At 42.8% G+C, this 11,452-nt stretch overlaps 1 protein-coding gene across 1 annotated transcript; it reads left to right on the forward strand.

Annotated features, from left to right (window-relative positions):
- Positions 1-1,743: 1,743 nt before the first annotated feature.
- Positions 1,744-4,459, forward strand: RPL37 (ribosomal protein L37). The gene is made up of 4 exons (XM_079330749.1): positions 1,744-1,895; positions 2,598-2,733; positions 3,032-3,116; positions 4,355-4,459. The coding sequence occupies exons 1-4, from the start codon at positions 1,893-1,895 to the stop codon at positions 4,422-4,424; spliced, it is 294 nt and encodes a 97-aa protein (XP_079186875.1). The 5' UTR covers positions 1,744-1,892; the 3' UTR covers positions 4,425-4,459.
- Positions 4,460-11,452: the final 6,993 nt, after the last annotated feature.

Raw genomic sequence — 11,452 nt, forward strand, 5'->3', positions numbered from 1 at the left:
AGTGAGAAAGAAAGAGCAAAGGAGGCACTAGATAAAAGGCACACAGCAAGATTGCTGGGAAGAATATGACTCCAGTTCAGCCTGTATTCATACCATTTGAGTTAAGTGGTTTGTTTTTTTGTTTTTGTTTTGGTTTTTTTTTTCCTGTATGATATTTAATCCATAGAACACTGCAATTTCTCTTTTGATTTCTGGTACGGGAGACAGAATTGCTATAAAATATCTTCATTGAGTCAAATCAGGGAAAAATTAATTTTACCTAACTTCAACTACCTACGTGCCCAGCCTAAGGGGCCTGCCTAGGCTTCTCTCAGAATTTATGGAAGAAGGGTTCCTACCAAGGATCATTTTTTCACCTTACTTCAGACACTTAATTTAGGATGGGATGATTTACCATTTGGAACCAATCTCTCATTTTTAACTACTGCAGGACCATGGATAAAGTAAAGTCCTGGATTTCATGTGAAGTAAATGAATATAGGCAAAGATTTCTGCTATATCAGAATCAGAATTTGCCACTCAAAAATGAGAGAACTGAGTGAACAGCCAGAGCCACAGCCTTCTGAGTCTGGAAGCTGTGCTGCTGAAGTCAAAGCACCTTAGCAGAGGTCAAAAACCTTCCACTACATAAATTTTCACCATAGAATTCAACAAGAGGCTGGACCCCAAAAGAAGTGACAGTAAATTAACATTTAGACAACCATATGAAGATGATTTGTCCAGGAGTGAAAATGCAGCAGATCAGTCACAGCTTCACCAATTCGGGGACAGTGCCATGGGACTATCCCTTTTTCTGATCAGAACTCCATCTCACAGGGGTTCAACTCATTCATATTGGGAGGGTTGCTCACAGTTTGTTAGCTTGTGGTGGGCCCAGACAGCTATACTTTAAAAAAAACCCTGCATTTTTAGTCAGTAAACAAGGATTAATTATAAAAAATACATGCTTTTGTCAAGTACTCTAAGACAAATTACATAATTTTACAATCAAAGATAAATATTGGCTATATCATCTATTTCTGGGTTTGTTTGGGATGACAAGGTAATGATCTGGTAATAAGGTATATATAAATTTCTCCAATTTCCCCTGAAATTAACTCTCTCAAGATAAAATTGTGTATAGATTTTAAGTCTACTGGAGATGCATAGTATGCAGGCATGTGGGAATTTAAATAATAAGTTTTCAGAGAATCACAGAATATTTTTCACTCATTAAAACTCACTCATTAGAGCTCATTGCTCTCTACAACTACTTGAAATGAAAGCGTAGTGAGGTGGGGGCTGTCTCTTCTGCTGTGCCTACAGTGAGGACAGCAGATAACGGCCTGAAACTGAGTGATTGGCGCTAAAAATTTTGTCACTGCTCGAGTGCTCAGAAATTGTTTTCTCGGAAGGTGGCGGCGTCGCTCCCTGGAGGTGTTTTATAGCAGCCTGGCTCTGGCCCTGGGTGATGTGGCTTAGGGGCTTAGGATTATAGGGGCAGCGCCAGGCTGACGTGTGGACTGAATGATCTTGTAAATCTCTTCCAAAATCGGTGATTCTGCGATTCTGGAAAAGTACCTTCGACTGCCGGTGCGGCCGGGACCAGCACCCGGTCCTGAGGAACTGCCCAGGCACCACCCGGGGCTCCCGCGCTGCGCCCGCCGGGCCCGCCCCGCCCCTCACGCGCCGCCCCGCCCCTCACACGGCGCCCCGCCCCGCCCCTCACACGGCGCCCCGCCCCTCACACGGCGCCCCGCCCCTCACACGGCGCCCCGCCCCTCACACGGCGCCCCGCCCCTCACACGGCGCCCCGCGCTGGCCCGCCCCAGCGGCCGCCCCCGGAAGCGCTCGCGGGGCCGTGGCGGAAGCGGGGCGGGGCGCGGCCTCTTTGGTGCTGGCGGCCGGCGAAGATGGTGAGTGCTGAGCTTGCTCGCGGCACATCCGCCGCCATCCGCCGCCATCCGCCGCCGCGCCAGGCCGGGGGCGCCGCGGGGTTCGGCCGGGCTGCAGGAGGGAGGCTCCGCACTGCGCTGCGCCGCGGCCGGGCTGGGCGACGGCGCCGGGGCCGGGGCCGGGGCCGGGGATGGCGGCGGAGCCGGGAATGGGGATGGGGATGGGGATGGGGATGGGGGTGGCGGCTGCCGCGCCGAGCCGGGTGGGGTGGCCGGGGTGCGCTGTGGGGCCGCGGGCGCTCTGGGGGCTCCTGCTTCGTACCTGCTGCCGCCGTGGCCGAGCAGCCGGGACGTAACGTAGCAGGAGGGGGTTCACGCTCAGCCAAGGGTGAGTGTGTGGCTGCTGTGTGTGAAGCAAGTTGCCTTTCGTCAGGAGAAGGCATTTTGCTGCTTTAGGGTGATGGGTGTGGGGAGGAGGGGACGGATCTAAACGCGCTGTGGCTCCGTTTTACTTGAGCACAGGGGCGGGGGCACATAAGGAGTGGCGGCAAGGAGTCCTGAAAATGGAGACTAGTTGTAGTGGAAAGTGAGTTGTGGTTCAGTTGAATGTGCCTCTGACGTGTTTATACGTCTCGGCTTGCGGTCGGCATTTTAAGGTTTGTTCTTTCAGTTTTGTGACTTGGAAGTGTTAGTGATATTTCCGTGTCTTGAAATGCTTTTTAGACGAAGGGTACATCGTCGTTTGGTAAGCGACGAAATAAGACACACACCCTGTGTCGTCGATGTGGGTCCAAGGCGTACCATCTGCAAAAATCGACCTGTGGGAAATGTGGTTATCCTGCTAAGCGTAAGAGAAAGTGTAAGTAACAAACTTTTAACTGCCTTTATTTAAAAAAAAAGTGGATTTTTGTCTTTCAGTATTTGACTTGTTTTCCAGTCAAGGAAGAAAATTGTCATTTTGCATTTTGGAGCTTTGATCAAATTAATGATGATTTAACTGTATATTAGGTAAAGTGCAGTATTACTGCATAGAAACTGTCTTAAATTATAGTCAATTTTTTTTTTCTTTCGTTAGCTTGAATAATTGTACCATACAAATGTAACATGCAACTAAAATTACTTGATGCAGGTAAATAACAGTGACTTACATATTTTAGATAACTGGAGTGCAAAGGCTAAAAGACGCAACACCACTGGCACTGGTCGCATGAGGCACCTGAAAAAGGTCTACCGTCGATTCAGGTATAACATTTTATTAAAGATTAGCATGGTGTGAAATCCTGCATAGACACCACTTAATGAGAAAAGTCACCATTCAAAGTTAACATTTTAGTTTTGTTGTAGTGCCACTTAATTTGGTATAATCTTAAATATGTAATGGAATCATTTGCTTTTTGTAGTTGCCTGCATTTTATCCTCCTTTGAGGATAAAAAAAAAACAACTTACTGGTAAGGCAGAGTGTGTGTAAAAAGTTATGATGTTGCTACTAAATGAAGGTAGTACAGAACACAGAGGTTACTGGAGTAAGAAGGCCACATCTAAAAATGCTTTGTGTGGTATTTCAGTTAAATACATGATTACACTAAAGTGGGGAGTTTTATAGAGATAAGTCTCAAAATGCGCTCAGTCCCTATTTGCTCACTCAGAAAGGAGTTCAGTAAAAACTTCTGGTCCCTCTCTATGTATAGTTCAGCCAGCATTAAATAGGTATTACTTCAGATTACTGAGTTGCAAGTTTCTAGGACTTATTAAAAAGCTTTTGAGTTTTACTTGGGAGGTAAATGGGAGGGAGTATGATTGCCATTTTGTATGATTCCCATGGAACTCTAGTTTCTGGTCTACTACACAAGAAAGGCACATGAAAAATAAGCAGTTCAGGAGTGTTGTCATAAAAATTTAGATTCGCCTTATTAGCAAATGGCAGGAGATTTTTAAGTCTCAGTCATGGGTGTGGTCGAGGGATCAATTCATTTATTTTGGTTCTTCATTCTTTCCTAGTGGTAGCCATAAAACACCTTCCAGTGTGCAGCTGTAGCTTCCTTTCCACTGAGTGTTGCTCAAGTAGAAGTGTCATCCAAAAGCAAGCTCAGGGCTGAAGAGTGTGGTTGGAGGCATAGAGGATTTTTGTGAGAAGCAGGTTTCACAACAGGACCTCTTAGTTGGATTGCTTAGAAGGAACATGAACTTTCAGCAGTTGAGCTGTATCTGCAGTGTTCACTCTGATAATTAAATCTTCCTGTTGCAAGAAGTCAAATTGACTTCAGCAGAAGAGAGTGAAAACCATACTGCTTATTCAAGACAATTTTTAATAATTTTCTTTTTGAAAAGGTCTGAATGGATGAACTCTGTAGTGATTTCAGTGCATTGCTGAGATAAATTTAAGAAAGCTAGTGAGCTTCATCTAAAACATGATTGTCAGAAAATAGCCTGGAGCAGGAATCAACTTCTCAGAAAGTGGTAACCATATTTCTACTTGCAGGAATGGATTCCGTGAGGGAACCACACCGAAGCCCAAGAGAGCAGCTGTTGCAGCCTCCAGTTCATCTTAAAGACTCATCTATTTGTTAAAATAAATGGTCTTACCAGAAAACCTGTCACTTTGTTTTTACTTACTTTGACTGAAATGTAGTATTCAGGAAAATACATAAATACTTAAAAACACAAATTCTGAGCTTTTTAATTTAAAACAATTCTTTCATTGACTCTTCATTTGCTAGTACCTCTGTCTTGAAGAGGACCATAATCTCTGCACTGAACTGAAAAATAAGCTTGTATGTATTATTCAAAGGAGGCCCCCTGCTAGAGCTGTGGAATATTGGTACTGTGGATCTGTCCCGTGTGCCTCTGATCTCAGTGTGCCATAGCATGGAGAGCCAGAACTTTGCTTTAAAGATAGCAGCTATAATAATGGTTGTGTGTGTTGTCTTGGGAGGCATTAGAGAAAGAGGGATTTACAATACTGTTCTTTTACTGCTCTGTGGTACTGAAAAGCCTGCAAGTGTGGATCATTGCTTCTTGGGCAAAAAGAAACCCCAAGCCTGGAGTGTGTACTGCAGATACAGGGGGATTGGAGATCTGCTGTGGGTGGGACAGAATTGCCTGAAGGGCCTGGTGGGGTTGGTGTGGAAAGCTGACACACGGATCTGAGTTAAATGTTGGGCGTAATAATACCAGACATAAGTCAGTTGGAGTTACATAAAAATTGCAGATAAATGCCTTATGGATTTGTACACTGTGTTGTGTGTTACTGGCATTCAAACTCACACTAGGGAAGTGATAATAAGATGCTGCAATGAAAGTTAAGGGAATTGCAGTAATTACTATGAGGGTTTACAGGACTTTCTGATTGCCTTGCAGAGATAATACTAGAAACTGAAAAACTGATGCTTTAAGCTTCTGAGGCTGTTCCCAGTGCTCTAAGCCTGTCATGAACTTCCAGGAACAGAATATTGCTTTGTCACTACTGAATGATCAGCAGTTAATGCGTCACCTGCAAAATCACAGAAATTTTCACAAGTGTGAAATTGGGAGTGCCTGACTGCACTTTCCTACATTTTTAAATTGAGTTAGAGCTTTTGGATACTCAAGAATGTCAACTTGGGCTGTTTCTAAACCAAAAGAAGTCATTTGCTGCTGATCTGTAGCATGTAACAAATAGACTCTACTTGCTGTAGATTCATTTGAGAAAGTCTGAATGTAAGTGGTAGTGATGCTCTTAAAATAGACTGTGCACAGTAATTGGCCGTGTATTCCCAGGACTAAGGAGTGCTCCTGAAATGTGGTTTTTGTTGTTTGGGAAACACTTTTGTAGGGAGGAAGTAATCAAAAATGTGTCCTTATTCTCAGAATAAACTCAAGACCCTTATAAAAGCAGGTCAGCAGGATTAGAAGGAAGGGCCTTTTGAGCAATGGTACAGTTGGACAGTGGTATGGCAGGTATTTTGATTATGTGTAGGAGTGAATGCCTTGGCTCGCCAAGTCTTAGGTTATCTTTCTATGGCATGGGATTTTGCTCTGAACAGCCTTTTTGACCTGCAGACATGATAAAATACTAAGAGTAAATACTTAGCTCCTTGCTGCTGTTACCTGTTAGCTTATGAATTCTGCACTTGAAAAATTAACATTTGTATAATAAGCAACACACCATAGTAACAGTAATTGAAACTTGCAACAACTTGGAGTAACTAAAACCCTTTATTTCACTGAGAATTTTACTTGGAGCAAGAATTAATTTTATGGACAGGAATTTAGACAGCCATTTTCAATTGTTTTAAAATTCTTGGTGAGAGGCAGGATATCAGTTTTTTGTGGGTGGTTTTTGTCCTGTTCAGAAAGGATTCTGTACTTCATGTGTTAGTTATATTTGCACTGTACAGGAAATTGATTTTGATGCACATCTTTGTAGTGTGTTGTTAAATATTGAAAGGCTGCATTGCTGGTTGTTCAGTGTAAAATCTTTTGTTGAGATCTTGATAAGCATTTTAACTAGAGGGTTATCAATTGAACCTCTGCATAATGCTCACTATATACTTTACACAGAAGTATTGCCATACCCTATCTGTAATGTGTGATTTTTGCATCCGTCAGATGGGTAGATGGTGTAGTCCAAAGTCTTTTTAGAAGTGTATAGGATGAAAGTTTCGTAGAGGCAGAGAAGTGTTTAGTGACTGCAGTCGTGAAAGATGGATTGCCTTTGGTGAAAGATCCTTGTGTGGTGATGTATTACATCCTCAAACACCTCCACCTACCCCTGACCCCCACCAAAACTGCCCTTGAATTTATCAGAAACACTGTCCATACAGTGACAAGGAGGCCTTCGTTGCCTAATAGAGGAATGTTACAAGAGATAGTAACTCATACCCTGATAGCATAGGAATGTGACTTGCCCAAAACATAGCCTAAGTGGAATAAAATTGTGGTTATGAACTTAAGAAAACTTTCAGCAGTTACTGCCTTGGATTGTGGCCAATATGAAAGCTGGTTGAGGACTGGAGTCAGTCATCTTGCAACCCTATAAACAGTGGTCCTAAGTAGAGGCCTTTGAGCTCTCTGGCACAACAGCAATCTGCATGAACATCTCCCTGCAGGAGTGTTCAGCAGTTCTTGAGTTGAAGGAGCTAGTCAATGAGACCCACTGCTGTTAGAGTAGGAATGGAACAGAGCTGGCAGATTTTGAAGTGTGTGTTCCACAGGGAGCAAGAGCTCTCAATCCCCATCTGTAAGAAACCAGGGAAGGAAAGCATGGCTGAGTCAAGACCTGCTCACCATACTGAAGGACAAGAAGGAAATACAAAGGCAGGGAAGCAGGAAGAGGTATTCTGGAAAGAGCATGGGGACATTGGTCAGTTGTGACAGGATAGGGCTGGGAAGGCCAAGTTGTCACAAAGCTGCAAAGAGGAAGGGCTTCTGTAAGCATGTGAGTCATAAGGGAAAGTCAAAGTGTAACCTTCCCCACAGTGAACATGGCATCAGTGATTGTAGTAGGTGAATAGTAGGATTGAGTGCACCCTCAGAGAATTTGCAGGGGACACCTATCCGAGTAGTGTGGTTGCCATGTCCAAGGGACAGGATGTCATGCAGAAGGACATGGACAACATCAAGCGGGCTCATGTGAATTTAAAGATGCTCAGCAAGGCCAAGTGTAAGGTCCTGCACTCAGGTCAAGGCAAATGCCAGCTGAGAGATGAAGAGACTGAGAAATGAATAAGGATTGAGGGTAATGGTGCTTGAAAAGCTGGACATGAGCCAGCAATGTGCACTTGCAGCCCAGAAAACAGAAAGCCAGCCACATCCAGGGCTGTATCCAGAGCAGTGTGGCCAGCAGGTCAAGTGAGGTGATTCAGCCTGTCTGTCCTTCCATCTACAGAGAGACTTCACCTGGAGCACTGCATTTAGCTCTGGGATACCCAGAACAGGAAAGATGTGGTTCTGTTGGACCATGCCCTAAGAAGGGCCACAAAGAAGAGTCAGGGAGCTGCAGCGCCTCTCCCATGAACCTAGAGAGTTGGGATTGTCCAGCCTGGAGAACAGAAGGCACCAGGAAGCCATTCAATACTTGCAGGAGACTTGGAAGAAAGATGGGGACAGACCTATCAGTAGGGCTTGCAGTAGGGACAAGGGGGAGTGGTTTTAAACTAGAGGAGAGTGGATTCAGGCTATGTCAAATAAAGTCTTTTTCTGTGAGGCTGCTGAGACATTGGAACAGATTGCCCAGAGAAGCTATAATATTCACAATCCCTGGGAGTATTTTAGGAGAGATTGGACTGGGCTCTGAGCATCCTGGTCTAGTTGAAGATGCCCTGGCTGATTGCAGAGCAATCAGTTTGGATTAGAGGATCTTTACAGGTGCCTTCCAAACCAAACCATTCTGTGATTTCTTGCAATGTCTTCACATTAGAAGCTAGAAAGAGCAGAAGAGATACAAGCCTGGAGCTGGGCAAGACATATGACATATGCTTTTAGGGGGAGGAGAGGGAAAGTAGAAATAGTACTGAGTGCTTGCAGAAGGAATGTGCTGTACATTGAGGAGTAATGTAGAGTCAGAAGTCAAAGAGAAAGGACAAGAAGCATGTGCCTGTTAGCACAGTGCACAAATGATGCCAAAGAAGTCTTCATGCCAGCTAGCAGAAACAATCCACATTAATGTTTCCCCTTTCATATGGTTAGTAAAACTAAGAATGTTTTCATTTTTGTTTTCAATCCTTTGTTTACTTGTACTGTCTAGTTATTACATCATCTACCACTCCTGGTCTCCTTGCTGGCCCTGAACTGTACAGGGGCCTGATGGCATTGCAATGTCTGGACAGACATGGGCTGGGAGAGCCTTGCTGTGTCTCTGAACCACAGCACTGGCTCCCTGTGTGTCACAAAGGGCGTGCATGCCACGGCTCCACAGCTCAGGGAAACTTGTAACACAACGCTGGGAGTGTTTCCACAGAACAGCAGCCCTATTTACACTGTGGTGCTCTGCGTCTTCCCACACATGGGAATAAATTATTGAAAAGATAAAAACAATTTACATTTAAAGGAAATAAACTGTACAAGGGGAATTTAGCAGCAATTTTCTGTCTCAAAAAAAGATTATGGGGATAATTGACAGAAATCATTAGGTCAGCTTTGAGTTCATTTTTTGTTTTAAAATTCTGTTTTAAAGGTAGAGGCATGCTCGCTGAATAAACAAACAGAAAATGTGGTTTTAAGGTACTGCATGGGGTTTTCAAGATAACTACAGTAACGGAAAGGTTATCAGAAAGTAAGTTGGCTTAAAAGACTCATGGAGGAATTCCTCTTGTATGTTTTGTTCCTACAGCTATTCTAAGAGGACAACCTGAACCCCACACCTTAACAATACATTACTCAAAGTTGCACTGTTGGTTGAAGAAGCTCAGTCTTCTGACTCTTACATGCAAAAGAGGGAGGAAGCAGTGCTGCTGATTAGTATTGTAAAGTGTTTATCATTACTTTTAACACTGAGCACAGTTCAAGCAGCTGTGTAGGTTCATATGCATTTTACATAAACATCAAATATTAAACTATTAATCCATTGTGATCTTACAATAAGACTTGACCTAGATTATGCTTGATTTGAGTCAGCCTGGAAGACTTTACTTATCACTGATTTTATACTTTTTTCCCTTTTTTAAAGAAACTTAATGCTCAAAGTGTGACAAAGAAGTTTGAATAAAACTAAACACAGGGATGTAAGCAGAAAAGTTGCTGTGCAAATGGACATAATATTTTGGTGGTACTCAGTTTTGGCTGCAAATATAAAAGTGATGGCTTCTATAGTCTAGCTCCAATCTGACTTTAACAGCTCATTTGGTTTCATTTTTCTAAAATGTCCTGGTACCTAAGAGATTAAGAGATTACTTAGTAATTCATGAAATTACATCATTTTCTAGTATAAACCTGTAGAGCTTTTTGGATTCTCATTGTATTGTCATGATCAGGACACCACCTTAAGCATAAGCCAAAAATAGCTTGTAATCATTTGGTAGCAAGACGCTAATGAGCTCTGCAGGCATCCCAAATAATTTTTCCCTCTTCAGCTAGCTATGGCTTAATGAATCTTTTTTTTTCCCAGTGTGATGTTCAACACATAATATTCTCCTCATACTACAAAGAATGTTTTGAAATGTTTTCAAATAATGTTTGTTGCATCATAAAAGAGAACTCAAGTTTTCTTTTCCTAATGTTAGATTGCTATCCAACCCCACCCTGAAATTTGATAACCTGAAAATAAATATTTTCTCCCAAAATCTCAGATCATGTACTATGCTAGTTTGTATATTTTGATTAATGTGTGTGTTTCCTACTTGTGATGTACAAGACTTTTAGAGCCAAAGATCTAATACCAAGCCAAATTTGTGCAATTCTATTGCAGCCTACTGGAATGTTAGTAATGTAGTATAGAAGGGTGCTCTAAGTGGGATAAAACTGCTGAAACTTTATCTTGTTAGCAAAAGTTATCAGAGGTGGATGGGGGAGGGGTGTCACTCTGCTTTTGGTGTTGAAGAATGCTGAGACCAGCCTGACTCAACTATTCAGAGTTAAACATCCTGAGGATGTGAAAATCAATGTTTCCTGCTAGAAATTTGCACTGACAAGGATGTGGCAAAGTTCCTGAGAAAGGAACCCACAAATGATAATACTGATAACTTAAATAAGGCTGCTGAGATAAAGGCTGCTGAGCTGACACAGGTGACCTAGAAACATCTGGCCAACAATCATCTTTATATATATGGTTTATATACTGTAAGACTCAGTCCCACTTTGTAATGGACACTTCCCTTTCCAGAGTGAGTGTATGAAGATTTCTCCTTGAGTGGGATCATCCATCAAGGTTACTTCACAATGATTTTTTATGCCATTAGCATAGAGCAATTTCTTGAAATGCACAATTTTTGCATAGACCAGAATTTCTGTATTCCAACTAGTAAATTAGTGACTGTAATATAAGTAATATTGAAGGCTCTCTGAATTGGATTTAGGACCACTACTAGAATAAAACTGTCCATTTCTTGCTCTCTGATGTATTTACCTATTTGCAAACACATTCAGGGTCTGTGTGTAGGGTAAGCAAGAGAAACCGTTTTACATTGAATCATTCACTTATTCTGGAGCACTCGGGAAGGAAGTGAAGGCACGGGAGTTGCCCATAACCTTCCTCTTCAGTTGATGATCTCTCCATTTGAAAATTCTCACCCAATGGTCACTCTTTCTCCAGATTTGTTTGTTTCACATAAACTGGAAACTGGAATGCAATTAAATGGATCCAGTTATAGCCAACAATGAAAGAAATATGGTCTTCGGTGTATAGAAAATGCACAATGCATGGAATGGAAGGAAGGTTAGCAGCTTAAATGCATTGCGAGGGAGCGGCGTGAGGGGCTGGCAAGGCAAGCAAGAGGGCAGGGTAAGTGCCCAAGGCATTTAAGCGATCTCTACTTTTTTTCTTATTCCCATTATGGGGTCTGGATATGGGAAGAGGAACTGAGGAGAACAAACGGATTTAATTTAGAAGGTTATTGGAAATACAGACTTCGGCGGTCTGTTTTATGAGGGCGGCCTCGCCCCA

This window comes from Erithacus rubecula (genome assembly GCF_903797595.1).
Source record: "Erithacus rubecula genome assembly, chromosome: Z".
NCBI lineage: Eukaryota > Metazoa > Chordata > Aves > Passeriformes > Muscicapidae > Erithacus > Erithacus rubecula.